The following is a 25,442-nucleotide window of genomic DNA, read 5'->3' on the forward strand; positions in this document are numbered from 1 at the left end:
CTATGACTAAACTGCTCAAAATGCTTTCATTTCATTTTGCTTTCCTAAAGAAAATACAAACCAGTTATAATGCAGCCTCTTTTTCCACTGAACTTAATATTTTACCACTGTACTTTATATCATTTTAAAGCTTAAAGCAGAGCAGATTAGGATCCTCATAAGCTAATGGTCTCACCTATATGACAGTTGTATGTCCATATCCGTTGTCCATCGTACCGGGAGCGGCACTTCATAATGTTGTTGCTGTAATCTGATTCTGCAACCTCATAGTTGGGGTTTATTACAACCTGGGGGAGCAAAAACAGTGTTGGTTAAATGTCTGAAAGCGAAAGCTTATGCATGTATAAGTCATTACAAGTATTACTAAGGACAGAATAACAGATTTAGTGACTGGCAGTAGACTAGGAGGGTGTCAGGGAGACTTTACAGAGTGACTGACTCAGAAAGAAAAAAATGAGTTTAATTTCTGTAACTGATTCAGAAAAGATCATTTTCTAGTGGAGGATGTGAGAATTTCTCACAACCTCGATATTTAGTACATTTAGTTTGTGCAGCAGCCAAAGTGTCATCAGACGGTTCTGTGTCCTTCAACAGCCCTCCCTCGCTTGTTTAGGTCTGAGTAAGAGTATACTTAGGCTGAATGCCAAACACAAGCAGATGCAGAGACGTGGAAAGTCTTGCTATCTGTTAAGACTACGCTGGCTGGAGATGAGACAATCTTTCCAGCAGCAGATGTGCTGTATCTAGTATGGCTACACTGGCAGGACAAATGTTCTACCTGGAAAATGTAGTCGCCGGGCTTCAGGTCTGTGATGTCGATCCACTGACAGTCAATGTCGTGCCTGTAGGTATCTGAGCAGCCAACTGTGATGCCCTGTGCCCCGAAGTTTGCACATTCATACCTCTTCTGGATACCTGTCAGCATTCAGAGCAGAGCCATTCAGACCGGGCTTTATACAGATGCTTCCATCAAATCAAACATTCAGCAACATAGTTTATTCTTAACAAAGTCAGTATTTGAATCTAAATATTTTTACTGTTCTCTCCATATGAAAGTAAATCATGTTAAACTATAACTCAGAATTCTACTCATTCCACAGTATGTAGGAAAAATAAAAAAGGGAAGGGGGAAATCTGTATTTACCCTCGTCACAGTGAGTGTCCTCCAGACAGAAGCTGGCTTTGTGTCCCTCTGCCACTTTAGTGCCGTTTAGACTCAGCAGGTCATAGTGGGTGAAAACCTCCATACTGTGGTAATGTCTGGATTAGACAAGGAAAAACACTATGTTGAAACATCCTATAGATATAGCTATGTTTAGTAACTCCACAATAACAGTCTCATTGCCAGTGGGATATAGGGATGCTCAGGATAACTTACTGTGTTTAAACGTCAATAAATAAATGTATTTTCTATAATGATGCATTAGGTTCATCTCATATGATTTCATTCAGTTTCACAAATACAGTATTCAATAAATTGTATTTTTCTCTGCTCTCTTCCAATGTAGCATTGCAGCCAGAACAACAATTCCCCCTCATTTAAGAGTAATGGATCAGGTTTCATACAGTCACTATTAAAAAAACAGCAGGAAACTACAAACTGTAAGTCTCACCTGTGACACTCATGCCAGATCCAGGAGTGGTGTGCGGCACGTGGCCTGAAGTCTGAGTGGCCGTTGTTATGTATCTGGGAGGAGAAGCGGAGAAGGCGGCGGTAGGAGGTGGGGTCAGCTTTGTCAGCAGTTCTGGACAGACAGTGCTCCTCATGGGCACACTGCAGCGCGTACATGGGTCTGTCCTCCAGGTAGGTGGTCTGTTCCACAACTGGGGCATTGAGGACCAGGTCTGGGGCCGCTGGAGAAGAGAGAGCAACAGGGACGCAGTGGTTAACAACAGCATGCATCAACCTAAACTCAAAATTCCCCAATTAGCTGTATAGCATCGAGTCTTGGAGAAAATGAAAACACCAGGACCCTGTAACTGAAGCAGCTAAATGGAATTCAGCCATCATTAATTGTATCGTTTCCACATGAGCTTTTCATGTAATGACATGTTAAAATGTCTTCCATGAAAAACTGTAAGATTCTGAATGTATAAAGTATTTGTATTGCACAGTTTCTTACTCTGAGTACAAGAGACCCCAGCAGCGAAGCGTCCACCTCCTTTGGGACACTCAATGTGTTTCCCGTGATGTAGACACTGATCCAGAGTGAGCTCAGTCCCTGAACATCTGACTCCACTCATCATGACTGCATCAGCTGAGGCATCTCCTTGCCAGTAGTATGTTTCCTGATAAAATGAAGATCACTCAGGGTTAGACTCATGTCCTCATTTTTGTACCTTAAGGGAACTCAATATTTTGGGAAATAGTTATTCTCCTTCTTGAGAGTTAAATAAGAAGATTGATACCACTCTCATGTCTAAATGGTAAATATAGAACCAGCGGCTGCTTAGCTTAGCTTAGCATAACATTACCTCTATAAAGCTTGCTAATTAAAATATCTCATCCATTTAACCCGTGCAATAACTGCAGTGTAACCTGACACAACCTGTTTCCAGTATTTGTGCTAAGCTATGCTAACTGGCTGATGGCTGTAACTTCATATTTATCATTATTTAACATGAGAGTTAGAGTTTTTATATCTGACTGAGTTCAAAGTCTTAAGTCTACAGCTCTGCTACATAGATCCATCCATTCATGGCAGAGTTAGCTACAATCAAGTGGCTAAAGATCACGTTGCTCAAACTGTTTAGGAGATTGTGTGGGAATGTTTTAAGCAGGAACTTTATCTTAATTTTCCTCCTGTACATAGTTATCCCAGTCGTCCCACAAGACAAATCTAATCAAAGAGTCTATTACACATCACACACGTAGCAAGGGGTGCCCTGTTGTCCTCAGAGTCCTGACTCAGCCTTATTACAGCATTTTGCAGACCACAGGACATGACCTGTGAAAAAAAACCCTCATACTTTCCGTCATCTTTCACGGAGGATTCATGAGAAATAAACTGAGCTGAGGGATATGGATGTGGGAATACTTGCTGGTGGGTTGAGGTGGACAGACATACAGCAGTATAGTTTAAGCTCTGTGTCATTTGTTCCATCTGGTGGTGGGGTTTGCCTGCAGAAGTATTTAAAAGTCAGACAGGAAAGAGTCTCTAGCTCTACCGTGATAACAAAGAGCAGACATGTATTACTCCTAAACCTTTTGTTAACATGAGAATATGTGGACAAAGGGACGTGTTCTTATAATTCCCTGATCTGATTATTTGATGTGGCAGAGAAAAGTGAAATGTCTACTTGTAATGAAAGTAGACACTTTATTTCCCACTGGTTCAAAAAGTGCAATGTTGAAGTGTACTTGAGTAAAGGGCGAGTGCTCAAACAGTGACTACAAACACATGAGGACATGTTTACGTGCTGCTCCATTAGAAGTACATTGCACATATTTGTCACAAACAAACTTTAGGGAACTGAACCGCCTCCAACGGATCCTGTCCAAGTTCCCCTCATAAAACTCCCTGCTGTTATCAACGCACATCCCCATGATTCACACATACTTTCCAGACCTATATCATCTTTAACCACAAATAACACACTGGGTTCAGCCTTAAAATAGAAATGTATAAAGAACACAAGGGGGGTCTTTAACTTTACCAGCCTCTTACCTAATGACATAAAAGGAGCACTGGGGTTAAAAACAGGAGGTAAACGTAAGCAGGACAGGACTGACGCTGCCAAGTCATGCCAGGGGCTTTAGGGGTGGAAAGCTCCACTAAACTTCAAACAGCAAACGAAGGCTTTCCCCATCATCTGTGTCACAGGTTTACCATCCCTGACCCGCTCTCTTCACTGACTGTGTGTTTTTGATGTTTGTAAGACAGTGACATCTTTATTGTGCCCTCTGGGATCAATAAAGTTCAAGCTTGTTAGAGTGAGAGTTAATGGTTTCCACTGACACGCTCACACACAGAGACATTATAATACGTAGTACTGCCAGACTGGCTTCATCTCGTCCGTATTATACACGGCTGGAACTTGCATTTCATCTCCTGCACTCTCAAACTAAAGTCCCTCTCTATCTAATCTATCTAATAACATTGGTTTTCTATCCAAGCTATTACCCTAAATAACGATGGCACTATAATGTGAGGAAAGCCAAGCTCAAAAAGCAGAGGCAAGACCTGGCCTGAGGTGCAGACCGACCCCCTCTGCACAACAGACAGCTTCCACTGTGTGGATATTCCTTTCCATTTCACCAATTTAACCTGGTGCTGTAGGTAAATATATTTTAAACGTGACATTGAAATTGAAAATAACTGTAATCTGTAGGACAAAACAATACTGTACAAAAATCTTAAGATCCATGATGGAAATTCTGTACAGCATAGAATAAACTGTGCATATAGTTTATTGCTATGTTTATTACTATTGTGCAAGCTGGCCTGTATAAAAGCGTTTAGTGCCTGTCCGTGTATTTCCACACATTCAAGATAAGCCTTGATGTAGTTTAACATTTCATTTTAAACTGAGTGAAATTGCCCATAAACTTGAATGATAGCATAAATGATGGAAAGTCCAGTTAGGAGTGTCAGCGATATGTCAGAGCCCAAAATAAACCACCTCCTTTATGCTGAAAACCTGCTAAAAAGATAAGCTCATCTTAAAAATGATTTATTGGAAGGAGATGTGGAGAGCAACATTTACTCCAGAGATCTTACCTGGAAAGCATGGCTGGCAAAGCCCAGGCCAAGCTGTCTGCACACTACCATGGCCTCCATGGTCCCCCAGCTGTCACTGCACACTGTGCCCCACACCAGAGAGCCGTTCCTCTCTGCCAGCACCTCCACACGACCCTCATAGGGATTACGGCCGCCACTTAACCGAAGCTGAGGACAGAGATAGACAGATGTGTCCTCCAGTTCTACACAAATCTTTATTTCTTTGTGTACTTTAGACAGCGGTACTCACTCTCTTGTTGAAGCCCATGGCAGGAACATTACACCTGACTGCTGCGTCCTCCTCGTGGCTGCAGCCCAGAGCGTCACGGTTGAAGTAGCACTCAGTCAGTGACTTTTCAAACCCAGAGCACTCCACCTCATTCATGTGGACTGGCCCCATCCCTACAGGAAAACACATCAGGCGCACACAAAATGTGTAATTGTCATTCTGTTGAACTTATGACTAAACTTACTGTGAGTAAAAATTGGACAAACAGGTGGAGCACTACAGAAAATAATCTGTCATCGATTTCCATTACTGGAAAGGAGAAAGCCGATCTTTGAGTTACACAATGATTTGTACTGCCCATTATTCCAGAGTACAACAGCAGTAGCTGCTCTAGTGTTTTGCTAGAACAACAAGTCCTTCTTAAGACAGATGTAAGAAGTCCTGTTCCCTAGAACTACAGCGGAAAGGAAACCAGCAGTCAGCTATGTCAAATGAAATGAGACACTTGTGGCCTGTAAAAAACTAAAAATTTTCTCTTTGCAACTTTTCTCAGTCATCTCAGTGTAGCGGAGTTTCCACAATAACATGTGTGAGTACTCCCTCCACGCTGATTTTGTTCCCATGTGACTGACCAGGAATGTCTCTAGTGATGCCAGCTCTGAAACTACAGCCAGAGGCTGAGACAGACGGGCAGCCGATGGAGGAAAATAAATTCACAACAGCAAGAACACAATGCTGCTGTAATCACACAGTCAATATCCTGGTATGACACATAAATAATAGATTGAATAAATTAAATATGTTATCTTACCTCAAATTCAAATGCATGACACAAAAAATCATGGGCCATGGGTCAAGCAAAACTCTCAACATTAGTTTGTAACTTTCTATCAGCTGAAAATGAGTGAAACATATACAAATTAAACTTCTAGAAATACAGAAATTGTATAAGAACTATACCTAAAAACTCCCACACAAATCCGGGAATCACTTAGTACTTTTTCAGTTTTATTGACATTCTTTTTTCGTCAACTTCAGTGACTTCTAAAAACAAACACAATCAGCTATTTAAGGTCTACAGTCTATGTGTGGCACCATTTTTGGATCGAGTGGTCAGCTCATAAAGAAATCCCTCAAATAACCTTGCACACTCTCCAACAAAGAATTCCTCCTCTGAAACCCATAAAGGCTGTTTTCTCTGCTGGAACATTTTGTGCGCTCTTGTGTTTTGCTGTGAGAATAAGAACAAGGCAGAGGAGTAGACAACTGTTTAATGCACATATGATTCTTATAATGCTGTGGTATGTTGTATTTCACACTATCAGGCTCTGGGTCAAGGTATAAACATTAATGTGCTACTCCATACATTCCCCTGTGCCTTTTTTATGCTGACTTGAGGTCTAGACTGATTGAAGTGGGACAAAAACAGGTGGCGATACAAAAGCCAAAGATAAGGCGGAGGTGGAGGTCTCCGGTTACAGTCCACACCTTTCATTTTCACAGCTGGGAAGTTCTGCTTTGAGTTCTGCTTTGAATTTTGTTGAGTGATAGTGATTTTAGTGAGTGCTGTAAAACGTCATCAAAGCTACAAACATGTGAACAGTATGATCCCTAAATGTGTGGAAGAAATGTTACAGTTTATCTCCACAGGTGAGATTTGGGACTGTGGTCTCCAGTGTTCCAGTGTATGGAGTAATAATGTGTATAATGAGAATTATATGATAAATCAATCAATGTGCATTTAAATGATGATTTGTATGACTCCCCACTCCCACAAGAATGTTTTTTACTTGAGTTTTTTTTTTAAACTATTATTATTTCAGCACACTTCACACTCCATATAAGTGTACCACCGTATACAGTAGTACTATGTTATAGAGTGACCAATCTGTAGAGTCATACCTTGTCCCAGTCGGGCGCCAGTTAAGGCCTCTTTGGCGCTTCCGAACCCAAGTTCTCGACAGACCACAGTGGCAGCTCGAATGTTCCAGTTGTCGTCACACACTGTCCCCCACTCCCCGTTCTTCAACACCTCCACTCGCCCCTCACCAATCATAGCTCCGCCTCTTAGACGCACCAAGGGTTGCTACGGAAACAGTCCAACAAAAAATTTAAATGAGTGAAACTGTTACAGAGAACAATTATTATTATTCTACAGCAATGGAAAAAGTTTTAATTAACTTGACTTGTGACTTTCTTGGCTTTATTTGGTCTAAATTTGATTACAATTGTTCCTTGTTTTGCGGGCTCGAGAGAAAATAGGTGTTACCTTGGTAATAACCAAGCTGAAATACTGATAATTGAATTGTATACATGACAGATGTTTAACTGTTTCCAGATGCTTGATTAATAAGCAGGAAATGTTGCAATCCAGTGCTGGACTCATATATCAGGATATATCAGGACTTCATTATAGGACTGTGTATCATGTGATTACTGAACTCTCTCTGGACGTACATTAAAAATATTTGGCTTCTTATAATAAATAATAATGCACAAACAACAACAAATTATAAAATCAGATGTATGTTTCTTTTGCATGTAATTAATTGAAGAGCCTAATTCAGAAGTCATTTTCAAAAAGCTATATAAGAAATGTCACAAACATCTGCAGTGTGTGAAACTAATACCAGCCGTATGGTTAGTCTCGGGGAGCCTGTTGATATTTTGTTGTTTTTAGTTGTTCCCCCAGAAGGGAAGGCTCACTCCTCCAGATGGGTTTGTTCTGAACAGAATGTTGATGACTGTTTTCTCCCTTATGAAAAACACTCAGTTTTTCCATGCATCTGATTCTGCTCCGTCTAACAAAATCACCAAAATCCAGTGCAATTACTGATCTTGACTGCTTTTCTTTGCCTGCATTCACACAGGACACAGTTTCCTCTCTGTTTTATTATTTTAGTATGCACTGTTGCAATAAGTAAGGAAGTTGTTCAGCAATGCCATCAAGAGAGAATCCTATACATTCACTGTACAGCCAGTAACTTGAGGTTCTGCACATAAACAGTTGATCCCTATTGTCCACTGCAACACAGAAAGGACGAGAGCTCAGTTTCTTGCTGTGAAGCGACAGAGCTAACCACTGTTCCCCTGTGCAGCCAAGCGTGCACAGTCTGACCTACCTCCACCCTGTAGGCCTTCCTGAAGCCGGCGCTGACGCTGGGGGCAAAGGCACGTCCAGGCACACAGCTGACCACAACAGGCATGCCCTTCTCACAGGTGTGGTTGCCCTTCAGCTCTATCTCTCGGCCCATCTTACAATCAGACAGGTCGGCCTCGTTGCCGGTGCAGTTGACGGAGAAACCCCAGTAGTTCTTCTTACGGCGTTTGGCCAGCAGTCTGAGAGAGAAAAACACAATAATAATATTAGAAAAATATAAAAATTATACTGTCTTCTTTTTCTGTTCATTTGTTACGTTAACATCACTGCCAACCAATTTAGAAAGCGTGTCATTGTTTTTTTTAGATTTATAAATGAGGAATGTCAACATTTATCCAACTTTTCCAGTACTCGTGGTTGTCAGGTCATGCCAAAACCTGCAGACTTGAGACCTGCTTCAAAAAGGCAATCCATCACGTTGAACATGTACTCAGTCTTTTTTGTTATTTTATGTTATATAATTGTTACAAGGTAATGCTGTTGCAAAGACTGTTTTGAAGTGTTCCACTTGGTGCGTTCAAGTGAGACTGACATCGATCACTTAATCATCACCCGCTGAGCCGCATGTACCCTTAGGATTCAGATGTCAAGAGACATCATACAACAGCAAAGAAGAGCTTTCAAAACAGTCTGTTACCAATTGGATAACCTAACAATGGTGACACATGGACGTGAAGGACTTTCTATCTCATGTTTCTTTAAAAAATGATTTTCATACCATGGTATGAAAATAACCTTAAAATTGTTTCATGTAGAAGACCACAATACCATTCTTTCCCACACTTGACTAAAATATTAAGGAGCTGTTTTATGGGAAGAGGGAATTTTAGGTATTTAGTGAGGAATTCAACAATGCCCATCCTATGCTGAGAAGCACAATGGGAGTATTGTTGTGAGAGCACCTTAACATTCTCATGACCCCCATGCTTGAATGGAAGTCATCAACTAAGGGTCATTGAGGAACGCTACAACAGTGGACCTTGAAGCAGGTCCGGGCCTTGGAAGAAGCAGACCATGTAATGAAACCAGCATGAGCTACATTTACAGCTGTTCGGTTCTTACAGCTTATGCAGATGCTGTAAACAGAGTGTACCTCCAACTCGGTTTGAATACAAAGATAATTTGTGGTCCGTGAAATTTGATGTGCCAAATTTGATTGAGAGTTTTTAATTTTGTTAGACTGTTATCGGCACATTTGGTGATGGGAACAGTCCTGTGTTGTTCCAGATAAAAGACAGATTGAATGTGATCTTTCAACCCCATAAAACAATGAACCATGTGAGAGCACGGCAGCATCACACGCTGTAAAACCACACACTTTGGGATCTTAAGTGATAGACAAAAACACCAAGTGTTCTTTGCTGGTTTGATGCTTCTTATTCTTCCTTCAGTTAAAATGCATCCATATGAAAGATTTGCATCTAATCAGATGAGATCATGTCTACCAGAGCTATAAAAATAGAAACATGTTTTGATTTTATCTTAGTTTATTGTAAACATTTGCTACCCAAAGCCAGAAACAGTAATGTGAAGATCCAGGTGCAGCTCTGACCACATCATACATGATCATCCCGTTGAGTCACAGTATTTCAGAATAAATGTATTTGTGATGTCTCTCTGGTCTTAATTTGACTGTGGTTGGACTGTGGTTCTGTGAGCCTTTCATTAAACTGCAGACTGGATGTGCATCATGAATGGATTAGGCTAATAGGCCCATTGTATGTGTGGACATGTACTGAATACCAAACCAATCGAGTTATGTTCTTCTGGAAGGGCAGGTAGCCACATTGAATTCTAAAAAAAGGTTTGATTCTTGGATTTCTACCTCAGGCTGAGCTGTTTAAGAGATAAACATGTTGTTCTCTTTCATGCAGTTACCAGATCAGGAGATGTGTTCACGTGCTTATTTGCTCATGTGCAGTAAGCAGCTGTTGTGTTTTGAACTTCAGTTCCCTTCTTAGCAGATAAGAATTATAAGACACAAAGTGGTCTAGGAAATAGCTGGCTTTGTGTTAGGCTACACATTGACATTTAAGAAGGGCAGCATGTTAACAGTCATGCTCAAAGGGAAATAATTAGATGCAGCCAAAAGAGCCACTGTTTCACAGTGTATTGCACTCAGTCGTTTCCCAGCAAGACCCATCCTTCATCCTCTAAAACTTCCTCTGGCGGTGTTTGGCCTCTTGTCAAGAATCTGTAGGCTCAAGTCTGTTTAATCTCAGTGTCCGAAATGGATGAGGGGTTGAGTCATGTCTAGTGTAAACAAACGTCATTATGTAACCTTTCCTAACATCAGTTTGGTATGGTACAACATTTCTTAATGGACTAAAAGAACAGGTAAAAAGGAGTTATAAAACCTGCCAGGAAATTTAAAAAAAAGTAAAATAAAGTGTTTGTATCATACAGGAATGTGTGGTGTATCTCAAATGATAACACAGGGTGATTACACAGGTGTGACTTTAAAATGATTCATTATGTATCCCTGCTATATTCTCATAACCTAAACAGTAACTCCAATTCATGTGAAGACTTTCATCATTTGTAATTAGCCTTATTTAAACCTTGCTGCTGGCCCCCGACCATTACTCACTTGTAGGGTCGGGTATTTACGCGTTTCTCCCCGGGGAACCCGTACATGCCACAGATGACCCTGCTGTTCATCTCTGTCCACTCCTCATTGCAGATTTGTCTCCACTTGCCTCCGTCTTTCACCTCCAAAAAGCCATCAGTGATGGGAATCCTTTTCCTGTGAGAGTAAGTGGCCCTGATCCTCACATCCTCCACCTGCACAGTCAAACCCTGAGAAACACAGCAGAGGAAATGTTTCATCACCGCCTTACACCTTACAGATATTGTACAGAAAGTAGATGGAAGTAGATGTTAGAGTATTACACAATTTTCATTCAACAAAATATTCCAGTCTTTAGGGTTACTTTAACTGTTATTCATTACTTCAGATACCAGCATCAGTCAACCACTTGTCAAATACCTGATCTCCCAACTCTACATCTATTGGACTGATTTCCATGAAAGTTCAAGATATTGTGCAAAAAAATACTTTTTTTAGTTTTAAAATTCATTCTAAATCCTATTTCCTTGCAGCGCTACATTTCATTCAACTTACTGAAATCTACTTTGACTTTTCCATAAACTATACTGACACTGAGTCATTGCTTTATAAACGTGGTTATATAATTGGTGACGTGAACATAAGCTTAAATGAATTCGAGCTGTCTGACAAGAATGTTATTTAGAGGATGTAGTTGGTTTTACTTCTACTGTAGACTACACATGTACTGTTTCACTTGATATATTGTAAATACAATACAGCATATGAGTCACAAAGGAAGTTCATACTCAGAGAGAAGTGTTTCAGAAAAAAAAAAGAAAATCGCCCTGTGGCCTTTTAGTTTGTATGCATGCTTGAAAACAAGCAAGCTGAAAAATCTGACAATGAAATCTTTGTTTAAACTTGTTAAGTGTTGCTGAAAGGCCTTAGGAGGTCCAATGAATGTCTGGAATTTTTCTTCCATCTTTTTTGAGTCTTTAAAGTTTAGAGCTGAGATGTATGGACCCATAGCAAGTTGGTGGAGAACATACATCAAACATGACAGCATAGCTCTGTCAAAACCAGCTAACAGTGTTTGGGTTTCCCCCAGAAAAGGAGAATAAATATTAATTCACTATTTGATGAAGTTACTGGATATTCACATATGACATGAATTATATCTGTGTCGTTATTCGTGCTATAGAGAGATAGTGAGATAAGCTGAAACGAACCAGTAGAGAACAAAATGAGAAACATCAGTCTTTCCCCTACAGGGGAGTGTGGAAGAAATCTGGGCCAAATGTCTCTTCAAAGACTTCTCACCTAGTATCCTGGAATTCTTGGCTGACCATAAAATGATGAGCACTGATAAGAGAAGTTAAAAAAGAAAAATGTGTAATTACGATTATAAATCAAGATTTTAAAACACTATATAATAAAGATAGAAGCTGCAGTGACAGAGTTCAGGTTGGGAGTGTGTCTGCGGGTGGTCCACAGTCTTCTATAAAGGGCTGTAAAGCCAGTTGGTCAAACTGGGGGTCACCAACCACAATTAATATGAAGCTCCCTTAAACCAGGATGGAATAGTAACCTTTGACCTCCAGGGCTTTATGGGAAAACAGCTACCTAATAACTCCAAACGCCATTGTTCAATTGCCTCCTTGGGCCAAGTTCTGCAGTTTGTTCCTGGCTGGGTGTGAGGCTGCACTGTGGGTGCCTAAAAGAGACAGAACTCTGAGCTGCTCTGTGGTATGCAAATGCTGATCTCAGTAATTTCGTAACAGCCTGCTTCTTTAACTCTGCAAAAAACCAACAGCCAGGCATGTCTCCCAGAAATATTAAACGTTTGCCCACAGGGTGGTTTCCTGAGATGGCGTCAGCCTGAAGGAATGTGAATGGGAAAAGGTTTCAGAGTCTCTACACACTAAAGACTGCAATGCAGGAGGAGCCCCGACTAAGTCAGACTGTTTCTACAGTGACCCCAGTCCTCCCACTGACCGCACTGGTTAGAGTGGGTAAGAGCCACTCTTTCATGGAGAGATTCCTGCTGGCCATAGCATGACAGAGTGTTTTCCGTCGGTGCCTGGCAGGATGGGAAGGTGAGGAGACGTGATCTTGATCAAGGATCCGGGGGTCTCAAATTTAAAAGCTATCTTAGTGCTTTGGTTTACTTTGCTTCAGTAAAAGCAAGTTGAGAATGATGTAGAGATGATTAATTATGTTATAGAAACATGAAGCTAATTGAAAACATTAACAACAAAATGAAACAAGGAAGGCATGTAAAAACTATACTCATAAATGGCTTAACTGAAGTACATTTGACACAGAACATGGAATCAAACGGAAAATGTGAGTAATCAAAGTGAAGCCAGGTGTGAAGAAAAAAATACCAGACAGGACAGGGGGTACGAGGTGAGTTTGAAATGGGGCGCTGAGATGGGTCTGACCAGTGTTGCATTTGGCACATAGAGAGGAAACTGGCCGTCTGAACGTTCGAGACTAAAGAGAAGAGCACACCCACAGCTGGGATCAGTCCAGGCGTTTCCCCCTCTCAAACCCAGACCACCAGACATAAACTCAGCATAATATTGTTTGGCCAAGGTCCAAATCTACACACTGGTCAGTTTTTTTAGCACCCTGTCGAAAGAAATGCTGGAAAAAGGGTGCTAAGCATAAAGAACAAGGACCCTAAAGGATATTTTTTTCACATTCTATGGTTAAAAAGCTGTGAAATTTTCTAATATACATATAATATTATATATTTTTCAAATGTCAAATTGGAAATCTGGAAATTCTACCACTCATATCTGTAGGGTAAATAAGAAGCAACCACTAGCAGTCAGTTATCTTAGCTTAGCATAAGGCAGTGGAAAGCAGTGGAAAGCAGTGGGGAACGCTAGCTTGGCTCTGTCAAAGATGACCAAATCCACCTACCAGCACCAACAGTAAAGTTCACTAATTAACAGGTAAGATCTTGTTCGTTAAATCCATACAAAAACTAAAAAGTAAAGCAACTCGTTCTGACCAGGCCTTCTACCTTAATGCTAAGCTTAGTGGCTGCAGTACAGTACAGTAGCTTCATATTTAGTGCACAGACATCAGAGTGGTATCAATTTTCTCATCTAACTCTCGGCATTTTGGCAACCGGACCAGCCTAGATGTGTGACTGAGGTATGAAATGAGCGCAGGCTTTCCATTCTGTAGGTCATACTGAGGCTAATTCTCAAATGGACATTTCTATTGTTGCCTCATCTTCACTCCCTCACTTACTCCCTTACCGTGGTACTGTAGTGATTCATTCNNTTTTGGACTTGTCTACAGCATGACTGTACATATTTACACATTAATCATTACCTATTTGTCAAAATAAATGTTTAACGCAATATTTCTCAAATAAAGTCACATATTCTTGGTTGTTTGTAAGGAACAAGTTACAGAAAAAGAAAAACATTCCTCATTTAGCTGTACTCATTACTAGTCTCTGAAGTGAGCTTTGACCACTGAACTATTTCCGACTGGAGAGCAGACGTGTTTTTCTGACTGGGTCCCCCTCTGTAGATGTGTGAACATGAGACTTTGGTCCAGCCGAGTCTCCTGACTAATCGGCTTCCACTACTTGTGCATTTCTATCACTTTATTCAGCTTTTCCACATTTGCCACACGTTAATCTTACCACGTGCGCCCAGATCCCAGCCACCCTCATCCACGAGTGTTGAATAGAACGAGCAAGGCTCTTTGAAATGACGGTCACAGTCTGCCCCACCCCACTTACTGGCCTCATTGGTGACCCATGTGTGTGTGTGTAGAGTGTGTGTGTGTGTGGGTGCGTGCTTTTGCAGTCTGGAATATCTATTCAGTGAGGTGTACTGTCTGCCATGCATGGCAATGAAAGGAAAAGAATCATTACTCTATGAGGGTAGACTGTAAGAGCACACAGTACACACACCTCATCTCAAACTGGGGTTAAATTCAGTGTAGATATGTTTAAATGGACAATATTTCAGAATTGGTTAGCCGGACTTGCCTGTGTTGGAAATGGTCATACTATACAGATTAATCATTACCTGTTTCAAAATCAATATTTATTGCAAATTGCTCGTATTAAAGGAATAGTTTGATGGTTTGGAAAATGTCATTTTCTTGCTTAGATTTGGATGAGTTTGCCCTTTCATAGGCCTTTGTCAAACCAGTGATTTGGGTTTCCATTACCCGTTTAAATGTGCCAAGCTGTGCCAAGCCGCGTCCGAGATGGACCATCTCCGGAGTCAGGCCAAAGCACGACCAACCTTCAAGCAGGTTGCAGTGACATCTCGCCGTCTGCGGACGACCTGTGACAATCCGCATTCCCCCCCTCAAACAAGTGTTTGTTCTGAGATTCAACTCATGTCTTTACAGGAGAACAGAGAGACAGATGTTCTTAAAATCTCTGAGTGTTCAGCTCTCAGTGCTTTTCTAGCTTCTAACTGAATCTCTGGGGTCTGAAATTTAGTTTTTCTCCTCCGTCCCTGTTTGTACTTTCAGATATCTGTTTCATGTTTGCTTTCAGCTGTATCAGTCGTGTTAAGTTACTGCTGATGAAAACCAAACACTTCCTGATTTGGCTGTGGAGCATAGTTAGCAGCTATTCCAAAAAAAACAAAAAAACAAGTTTACACACTGCAGGGAGGAAGGCGGCCATGTTTATTTGTGCTCTAGAACGTAACCAATCAGAAAATAACGTTTCATTTATTATTTATTTTAACTTTGTTCTCGCTACACATTTCCCTCTCTTCATTCAATCTTGAGATCTCTCCACCGTCGCTGCTCTCTCTGCCTTTAAAGACACACTTTCAAGCAGGTAGTCCTGTTGCAATGGAGATGTAAATCCCTGCCGTGCTGGGCTGATGTGCTGAGTCGAAGCGAGTCAAGCCAAGCCAGCACATGTGTATGGGAAAGGGCTATGCTATGTGAAGCTGCTGCCAGGAGATTGTTAGCTTAGATTAGCATAAAGACTGGAACCAGGAGGGAACAGCTAGTCTGGCTCCATCCAAGGGTGAAAAACTAAATTATTGTATCTTATTTGTTTAATCTTTACAAACACAGAAACAACAATTTAGTTTCACAGGGGGTTCATGCCAGAATATTTTTGACCAAACACAGTTACTTCCTGGAATCGTGTCACCTCAAGGACCACCTCACACAATCCCCCATAAAATCCGCTTTTACACTATTACTAGTAATAGTATGGATTAAACACCAAGATATAACATTATTTTTCATTAGTGAGCTTTAGAGGTTCTAGTTAACACATTTTGTTACCTTTGGACAGAGCAAGGCTAGCTGTTTCCCCATTCCAGCTTCTATGCTAACATGAAGTGGAATCAATCTTCTCATCTAACTCCCAGCAAGAAAGCAAATTACTTACAAAAAGTCAAACTTAATTATCGATTATTTGATCCTTGAAGTTTTAATGGTTTCTATTGAAATGCTTTAATATCACTGTACACAAAATTGAACTGGCTCTTTACGGCACTAAAAGTATATAAATATAGAATTATAGCAACATTTCTCTCATGAGTCAGGTGACTCACAGGCACCTTTACCTTAGATCTAAATAGCTTAAATTGTGTAATATCCAAAACTTTAGTCTTGGTGCATATGTGCGCTGCACATAATGAGTCAGCACAAAATGAAAATGGTAAATCATAAAGTGCAGAGTTTACACTTTGGGCACTCTGCAGCCCAAAGGAGAACCACAGCGGGATCCAGCTGTTAAACATGTGGTGGATCCACTATGCAGCCTCCTGACATCAACCTTTTCTCCCCTCGATCACTCTCCTCCTCACAAGCCTCTTGCATACATCATGTTGGAGGCGAATCCAACTTTGGCTCGGGTTTCCTTTTGTTGTTTAGCAGTGAATGCGAGGAACTGAAATTCTTGTAAGCAGACACCGTCGCGCCTAAATGAGAAGTGCAACCTTTGCCCTGTTTAGATGTACAAAGAATCAAAAGGCTTTTAACTACCGCATTCTGTTATTACAACTGGCCGCTGACGTCTTGTGTTGATTCTGGATATAAGTGTTTGGTTAAAGCGAACACACAATGTGATGTGGTGGGCAACTGCAGCTGCTTTTGGCGCTCATTTGTTTCTCATCCCTGAAATTCCAGACATCTTCTAATGAAGGAGAAGTATTTAGCAATGATTCTGTCGACACAAATGACACGTGTAGCGTGCCTTTCACACGTGAACAAAAACCAAACATGGTTGAAAAGTCCCCACTAGCAGATGATAAACAAAGTTTCCTGCCATGTCAGTGTTTGGTTCTGCTGACAAATGTAATCCCCGTCCCCTACAGAATAAAGGACTTCATCTGTCATAATCTCCTCCCGCTGCCACACACAAACATATGCTAATAAATAAAACAGACACATACAAGACTCAAGGGAGGGTTGTTGCAGTGGTGTACAGCATTCGATTCTGCATGTTAAAACATTAACATTATTCATGACAATGATTCAGTCATACAGGAATGTATGTTCTTTTGTTGGATTATTGCATAACTAGCTGAGAAAGGTAAAGACCTGGCTTTCGTCTTCAGAGGACAGATCAGTAGCAGACAGCATTAAAGGCTGACGTTAGTGGAACAAAGTAACAGTTCAGAGGTTAAAATGACGGTTCTGACAAGAGCTTTGACTGTCTGAGAAACACACACTGAGATTAGATTCTCAGCAAAACTTGATATCGCACTATTAGTTCTGGTTATACTGTAGCATGTCTTCGATTGCAACTCGTGCCAGTGGAAGCTGCTGTTTTCATTAATGACAGACTCATGTCTTCAGTAGACTATTATTTGTGGTCAAAACTGAACTTGCCAGGGTGAGCTGTTCAGGTCTATCTTCGCATATTCCCATATGCTGTAAAGTAGTCTCATGATGTGTCCCTCACAAAAACAAAATAATTGTAGTTCGGAGCAACTTTGTAACCTGTAGATTTACCCTGAAATACAGTACTGAAAAACATCTCAACACCATAAGAAATTGCTGGTCATCTAAATTCTGTACCTCAAATTCAGAATCTTCGCTTCAGTTATATCAACATGAACAGACTAAAGGGCCTAAAGTACAGAAAACGCACTGTGAACTGTACTCTTCATACTTCAAACATATATCATCTTGAAAGTTGGAAAGCATTCACACAGAAGCAAAATTACTGATTGGCCACCCTTTTCGCAATAACCTCTACTTGGACTGTAGCGCACACTCGGTTAGGGTGTTAACGTTCCAGATTGAGCACAAAATGTCAATTCATGCTGTGAATAAACAGGTTGAAGGAACAGTGCTGCCCATTGCTGACGTCAGCCCAAGCATGGTTAAAGAGGTGTAGCTACACCTTTTCCCATTCCTCTCCCCTGCGACTTGAAAGGCTGGGCCGAGGAAATATTTACAGGGTGGGACTGAACTGCAGTAACACCCCAGAGACCGTAAATACACAAGACAAACAGGGAGCACAAGGGTGCTGCTTACATACACAACCAGCAAAAATAAGAACGTTGTACACTCAGCAGTCCATGATTTCAATTTCTCCTCTCGTCTATTCCTCCATTACCATGACTCAACTAGGAATGAGAACAAGGCACATGGGGATTTCAGATGCTCTCCTCAGGCGGGATGTCTTAACTGAATCCAGTAAAACACAGTCACTGTTCTTGCTGTTGTAACCCGGCCAAATCTCCCAGCTGACTTCTAGTATGAACAAACAGAACACTCTAAATGTAGTCACAGACTGTTAAAGCATCGACTGTCTTCTAAGCTGCCAAAGCAAATTTGTTTAATCTCTATCAGTCTGGTTTTAGAAGGGAAACCCTCTATGGCAGTTTATTGTAATAACTTGTTATCTGACGAGCTTCTCTTCCTCCCTTTCTCCCGACACGTCAACAAACCAACACTGACTTTCCATCCGGTACACAAGGCGTTCTCTGGAGCCAGACAGGATGGTCTTCCTCCTCTCTGAGTCATCTCCAAAATCTCTCAGGCTGCAGAGTGGGGGTCTAGTGTGGGCAGGGATAGGCTAATAGCAGCCTGGCAAAGTCATTAGTGCAAGTGGTGGAGTGGACGGCTCTACAATATGCACTGACTTGTGGATTATTTCACTGGCTTCATGTCATGGCAGATGTGACTACCTACACGGAAGAACTGCGGTCTAATTTTTTCCAGACATACTGATTTAGTACCCATTAGACCATTATTTTGATTACTAGTTGTATCCATTTAATCATACGGAGGACAAAATGCTGGAGGTGGCTGCAACAGCTGTTTGTAGGGTCTTATTAACTTAGCACTCGTTATAATGCAAGTGGTTACTTAGTAGAGATTTGTGCATCACTAAATTAGCTTGATAACATATTAACAAGGAGGTAAAGGGAGATGTATCTGACCTGACTATTAAAATGCTGTTTGAAAATGACTAGAACATTTTGAATTATCCCTTATATTCCAAAACATCTGGCCAGTAGCATTAGGCTAAATGACCTAATAAAGTTAGTTACCATATTTCTGCACAAACAAACTTCTTCATGTATGCATATATCCTGTTTTCATGATTGTTTCTGATCAGACAGTGCTACAGATGTTTTTTAAGCAACTGATTTACGCATTACTAAAGTCTTTACTAGCTTACGTTTTAATGGTTCAACCCGGTTTATTAAACCACTACTTTGAAACAAACTTAGTGACACATTTACAAATAGCTGATGCAACCCACGCTGTATGCATATTTTTCTCAATGGTCAGGTTTGGAGATGTGAAAGTTATTCAGTCAATCAAAGAGATAAATGGATGATGGATATTTCAGCACATCATTTTCAACACAATCTAAAGACTGAAAAATATTGCTCCTCTTAATACCTACAGACAGGCATTACATTCAATCCACTGATCCGTCTGGATCAGTCTGGAAAGTTGGACGGATTTAAAAAAAAAAAAACCTCTCTTGTAGCAACTTGGAGCAATGCACTATGATCTTCTTTCATCTTAAGCCTACCCTCTGTTTCTTTTTGTTATTGTGCTGAGCATCTGTTCAGGGTACAAGCGTGTACTTGAACCATGTGTGGATGCTACTGGAGTTTTATTAATTATGTGATCAAGTGATCCCACCCAGGTGTTTACATGTGTGTAAAGGCACAGACGTGTTGACTTTAAGTGTACTGTACATGTGTGCAGGTTTAACTGTGAGCGTGTTGCTCCATGGGAACCTACCTCCTCGCTGTTGGCCTGGTTCCGGATGAACTTGAAGCCTGGAATGCGCTTCTGGGTGCACACCACTCCGACATCTTCTGAATGTTTGCAGTCAGACACTCCAAAGCCATTGGACTGACAGTGAGCCAGGCTCTTCTCTCCACCAGTGCAGTGCACATTGTCTAGCCAGATACGGCCTGGATCGGAGACAGGCAAAGATGCAAGCAAATGGATATATGTTGTAATTGTCTTGCAGTAGACCTCATGTTGTTGCTTTGTTTAGTTTTAAGTGAATGAAGACGATGAGCATGCTGGTTTTACTTGGATATTTAGTGCCAATACAATAATATATCCTTTGTCTTTTCCTGTATGATGGTAAAATTGTATTTTGCTGTTGTACATTGTAGAACTGAAACCATTAGTTGATTGATTAGTCGATTGATTAGTCAGCAGAAAATGTTTCTGTTTAAGGGTTGTAACCTGTTAATTGCAGTTGTGTTATGTTGAGCATTAGTTCCACGGTCAAACAGATATAAGAGATCTTGACAATCCTGACAAAATATTGGGGTTTTAACATCTTTATTTGATTATTTTTTTGTGTTTCTCACCTCTCCTCTAGAGTGCACTTGGCAATCATCTGGTCTGGACACTGTCAAACCAGTCTCTACCCATTTGGTCTCCTTTTATGGTCAAGTTCCTGGGGGAATGTGCCAAGTGTGGTATGGATGAGGGGGAGGTTTGGGAGATGTTTGGAGGATATGCTGATTTTGAACAGTTTGAGATAAAGTTTACTCTTTTAACATGTTTAATAACGTTTTTCCACTGTTAACTTCTAAAAGTTATCTACTGAGTAATGGATAAAATTCTGCTACAAGTTAATTGATATACTAATTGTTATTTCCTGGGATAGGAGGTGCTACTGTTTTTATAAGCAGGAGTTGGAACTTCTCCCAGTGCTCAGATGATGTTGGTGAACAGACCACAATGACTGTCTACTGCCAGGGGCCCGAACTCCAAAGCTAGTACTCTTTGGATACCTTTCAAGGTTTTTTCTCCCCCTAACCTTTAATTTGAGACTTTCCAGTAATTGTTTCTCAATAAAAAAAAGAACCTGGACTGCTGAACAGTTTAAAGTTACCTTCCTTTCTGTGTGTGAATATATATACACCGATAAGCCACCGATATGAGCACTGACAGGTGACGTGAATAACACTGATTATCTGGTTACCATGGCTCCTGTCAGTGGGTGGGATATATTAGGCAGCAAGTGAACATTTCATGTCAGAACACACAGTGCATCAGTTTGTTGGTGTGGGGCTGCAGAACATTATGACCACCAGGTGGTTATAAGTTATGGCTGATCAGCGTTCATATATATATAGTTATGTTTTCACTTCCAAGTAATTTTCCTTAATAAGGAATTAATTAATGAGCAAATATAAATGGAGGGGAGGTTACAACATTGTACCTTGAAAACTTAAGCCATGTGTCACACCCTTGGGACTTTTTCAGTCTAGTCACAGAGACAGTAAACCTACTCACGTGGAGACGTGTTTGGTCTCCAACATAACCTGATGCATTCTTTCATGCAAAACGTGCCCAATAAATGTTGTCACGGTTGAAGCAGATCATCTGCTGTACAGCTGGCTGTTCTGATTCAGCCGTGCACGTAACTGTAGCCATAGAAACCACCAACGGACTGCTCAGCATTCTGACAGTCTCAACATGTTGCTGAGGAACATCCTGATCATACCAAGAAAGTGACTGCATGTTATATGGTCACGTAGCCTCCTCCTGGCAGGGAGATCCTTACTTCTGGAACATTTTCATTACAGGAGCCAAGTCCTCTGAAGCTGAAGCAGAGTTTCCAAGGGACAACCAGTTACAGTACACCTTTGTCTAAACAAATATTCAGCTTTGCCAGTTGTGATAAATCTGGATTGCTGTGTTAAAACTATCATTCGCAGGCCTTATGGGAATGTAATTTCACAAGCCAGTGAAAAGAGCAGGGGCCACACTGTGTAGGGAGCCATGATTTTTCTGATTGTGAGCTTTTATTGGCACTTTAAGCCAACCACATAGCCTTAACCCAAAATCATAACAAACTGGACAGACCACAGTGTTCCTAAAAAGATATAAAGCAGAAATAAAGCAGTTTTGTGCAGTTGATCCTGTTTCGAGCCTTAGCCCTATTCTGATATTGCACACATTCCTTTTACAGTTGCAAATAATATCTTCAATTATGCGTAACGTAACTGTGATTGGCCCCGGTGCAACTATTGACAGCTTGCTGGTTGCACCGTTGATATTTATGACAGTGGTGTAAACACAGCTGAGGATTGGATTTGAACGTCCCTGCAGATAAAAAAAACTCTCTGAATCCAAAAGGGATGTCTTAATACTTGTTATGTAGTTATGTCTTTAATTAAAAACATTCAGTGATTTCTTTCAATTGTGCATAAGTCATCATGATGGGAAATGGAAAATGCCCTTGATCACTTTTATAGCCATGTGTCTCCACCAACAAGAAAACACAGATAAAAGTAGTTTCCATTCACTCACATGCACACAGCTAGTCTGGGCCTCCAATACTCGTACACACTAAACATCTATTTGCAAGGGAAAAGATCGTTAAAAAAACTGCAACTTCACAATATTTAAGTGTCTTTTAGTGAACTTTCAGAAACAGTGGTAGGACAGTAACCCCACCCCAAAGGCTCCCATCTTTATATACTTACGCCATTGCTAAAATGCAGCGCAAACCGTTGTCTGTGTGCCCAGCCATATACATCAAACGGCTTGTTAACGGCTTCTTGCAAATACACATGCAACATTATATGCATGGGATATATTACTTCATGAATGTGATTCTTGAAATTGCTATAACGACTGTGGTGCTTTGGGAAGCAAGTTAATTACTTTGCTTTTAAAGTGGCTGGCTGGATGTGGCTGGCCCAGTGGGAAACATGTGCCTTTAACAAGGACACTGAGTTAATTAACACCTACCAACTGACGTTTACCACCAGCAGCTACCGAGTTGGGAATCTCATCAGTGTTTTTACAGTGATGGAGGAATTCATACCCGGCAAAGTGAGAGGAGATGAGATTATGTCTGTGTGTGTCGGGTTCACACACCCAGTGTTTCCAGCCGGCCCCCCCCCCAATACTCTGAACTGATTGGCGAGTCTCAGTTCTCTAATGGGGAAACCAGTGCCTGAGGGTATTAGCAGTCAGACGGGGGGAAACGTGTACCTCATTCAAGGATTTCCATGGAACATCTGAAACTGTATAAACTGCATGAAGAGATATACTGCCTTTGAACGTGTGTGGTTGGCAGTTCGCTCAGATATAACTCTCAGCCCCTTCTTTAGACAGCCGACTGACAAGACTGAGACGATTTTTGGAGGGTTTTGATTAGATAACACAAGGCTCAGATCAAATCCTGGAAACCAACACTTCTAAGAAAAACTCTATGCTAGTTTTCTTACCTTCTCCTTTTCCGTATTTGGCTGAAGGCAACCAGGACTCGGCATCCACAAAGCCGAGCTCTTTGCACACCACTCGGGCAGCGTAGATGGAGAAGTCATCATCGCACACTGTCCCCCACTCTCCATTGTAGAAAACCTCCACCCGGCCCTCGTAGTGTTTCCTCTTCTCCCCGGCTAGACGTAGCTGGATTGCAGGGCTGCCAGAGTCTGACTGGGCGTTGCACAGCGTCCACATGTACAGCAACGCAGACAAGAGACAGTAGATGGCAACTGGGCGAGACATGATGCAGGGGGGGAGAAGACAGTGATCTAGGGAGAGATAAAGACAACACTTAAAAAAGAGTGTAAGAATCGGTAATAGAAGCGGTTTTAAGCTGTATAACATCGCACTGGACTACACTGCCCTACAAAGACGTGTGTTTTAGTAGCTACATAACATTTTGCAGCTAAAGTAAAAATGAAATAGGGCGGTAACTAAATCAATTCATGATGGAGAAGGAAGAAAAACAGCCAGACTCCTGCTACAGGTAAATAGCTAGCTTCTCATTAGCTGTCATCTCCTTTTTTGACTCCAGTGAATTTTTGTTTGATTTGGTTCAGTTACTTTTAAATCACAAAGTTCATTTTCTTAAACAAACTAGTTAAAATGGAAGAGAAAGCTGAGCACATTTTGTTGGTAGATAGATATTGCAGTTATCTAAGCATCCGGTGAAGATTATCCAAAGGCAGAGTGGAGTATCTGCATTTTAAATGTATTGTGTAGGTTCTGTGGCTGTTCAATTTTTGGGTTCTATCTGTTTTACAGTTTGCGAACACTAACCCCTTTTTTCTGAATGAATCTATAGTTACTGCACTGTACCTTTGTAGGGCTGTATGCTTTTTGAATATTTCTATACGAGACAGACTTAACATTTTCCAATTCCAAAGAGTTAAACTGAGGGCTGAATGTTGCAGAGGCACACAGTAATTTGTGGTGTGTGGCAGTTCTGTCCATAATTTGAGCGAGTGAGCAGCATACAGTCTTGTGCAGGAACAGTTTGGTTTGGCCCTCAGCAGGAACCCAGAGACCCCTCATTGGCCTCTACACAACCACAAGTATAAGTTTGTGAATCCCAAACAGAATTCACCACAGTTTTACAGTATACTGAGCGAACAGTGAAAATACATATCACTGCCAATAAAAGAGAAAAGAAGGAGAAATTGGGAAGGTTTGGGTGAGAATGAAGATGATATTCCTGAGACAAGGATTCCTCTCTGTGTCTGCCTAATGGAGAGCAAATGTGGGCTCCTGCAGGGTGGGTGCTGCTGCCCCTCTCATTTATCTGCTGATCTGTGGCCTGGAGGCTGCGCAACTGAGCTTCAGACGGAAAGTTGACTCCACCTCGATATTTCATGGCAAACCATGAAAGTGTCAACTGAGGGACCGAAAGCCCCCAGGGAGGAATGTTCCTGGAGTAAAGAGAAAGGAGGAAGACAGTGAAAGTAAGGAGACCTCCACGCCTTTAGTGTGTTTAAGGGGGTGGGAGGGGGGTTGCTTTCCGAGTTGACGTCCTAGTAACCAGCCAAACAAACTGCAGAGCGCACAGGCTTAAAAAAAACACACGGTCAATAAATTGTCAGACCGCATAAGAGTGAAACATCTGGTTTATCTTCCCATGAAAGGAACATGTTCAGCAGGAGGAAGGAGCTATTGCCCACTGCTGTTAGAGTGACAGAATCAAGCATACGTCCATCTTCCATTAGTCTGTCAGAGTTCAGAGTGCAGCTCTGAGTGAACACACATAACTCCAGCCAGCACGTGTCAACTCCACATACCTATTCATGATAAATGAACACTATACGTATGCTCTAGATAAAAGTGCTTACAGAAGCAGTGGAGACACACTCACACCCCACAACACAATGGCCACAGCCGAGACTTCAAACTGGCTCTGAAACTTAACTTAAAAACGTATCAGACTTATGGAGAGTTCAGCATTGCAGAAAATGTAAAACACATAGTCCTGCATGAGAACAATAAGGCCAAAAAAATAGGAGAAAGCTGTATGTGAGTGAAAGATAGCCAAGCACAGTCAAGCCCAGA

The 25,442-nt window shown here is 41.2% G+C and overlaps 1 protein-coding gene across 1 annotated transcript in view; it reads right to left on the bottom strand.

The window, feature by feature from the left end:
- loxl2a (lysyl oxidase-like 2a) overlaps positions 1-25,442 on the bottom strand; it is a 28,178-nt gene that overhangs the window by 2,036 nt on the left and 700 nt on the right. Inside the window, exons 2-13 of the mRNA XM_035661291.1 lie at positions 23,360-23,668; positions 19,893-20,068; positions 10,701-10,909; positions 8,073-8,289; positions 6,853-7,036; positions 4,972-5,123; positions 4,722-4,889; positions 2,124-2,289; positions 1,614-1,854; positions 1,145-1,260; positions 779-915; positions 176-287 (exon numbers count right to left, since the gene is read on the bottom strand). Of these exons, the coding sequence (XP_035517184.1) occupies positions 176-287; positions 779-915; positions 1,145-1,260; positions 1,614-1,854; positions 2,124-2,289; positions 4,722-4,889; positions 4,972-5,123; positions 6,853-7,036; positions 8,073-8,289; positions 10,701-10,909; positions 19,893-20,068; positions 23,360-23,642 (2,161 nt within the window). The 5' untranslated portion in view covers positions 23,643-23,668. The remainder of the gene's footprint in view (positions 1-175; positions 288-778; positions 916-1,144; positions 1,261-1,613; positions 1,855-2,123; positions 2,290-4,721; positions 4,890-4,971; positions 5,124-6,852; positions 7,037-8,072; positions 8,290-10,700; positions 10,910-19,892; positions 20,069-23,359; positions 23,669-25,442) is intronic.

The sequence above is a fragment of the Morone saxatilis genome, unplaced genomic scaffold (assembly GCF_004916995.1).
Source record: "Morone saxatilis isolate NCDOM2014 unplaced genomic scaffold, NCSU_SB_2.0 Contig18, whole genome shotgun sequence".
NCBI classification, from domain to species: domain Eukaryota; kingdom Metazoa; phylum Chordata; class Actinopteri; family Moronidae; genus Morone; species Morone saxatilis.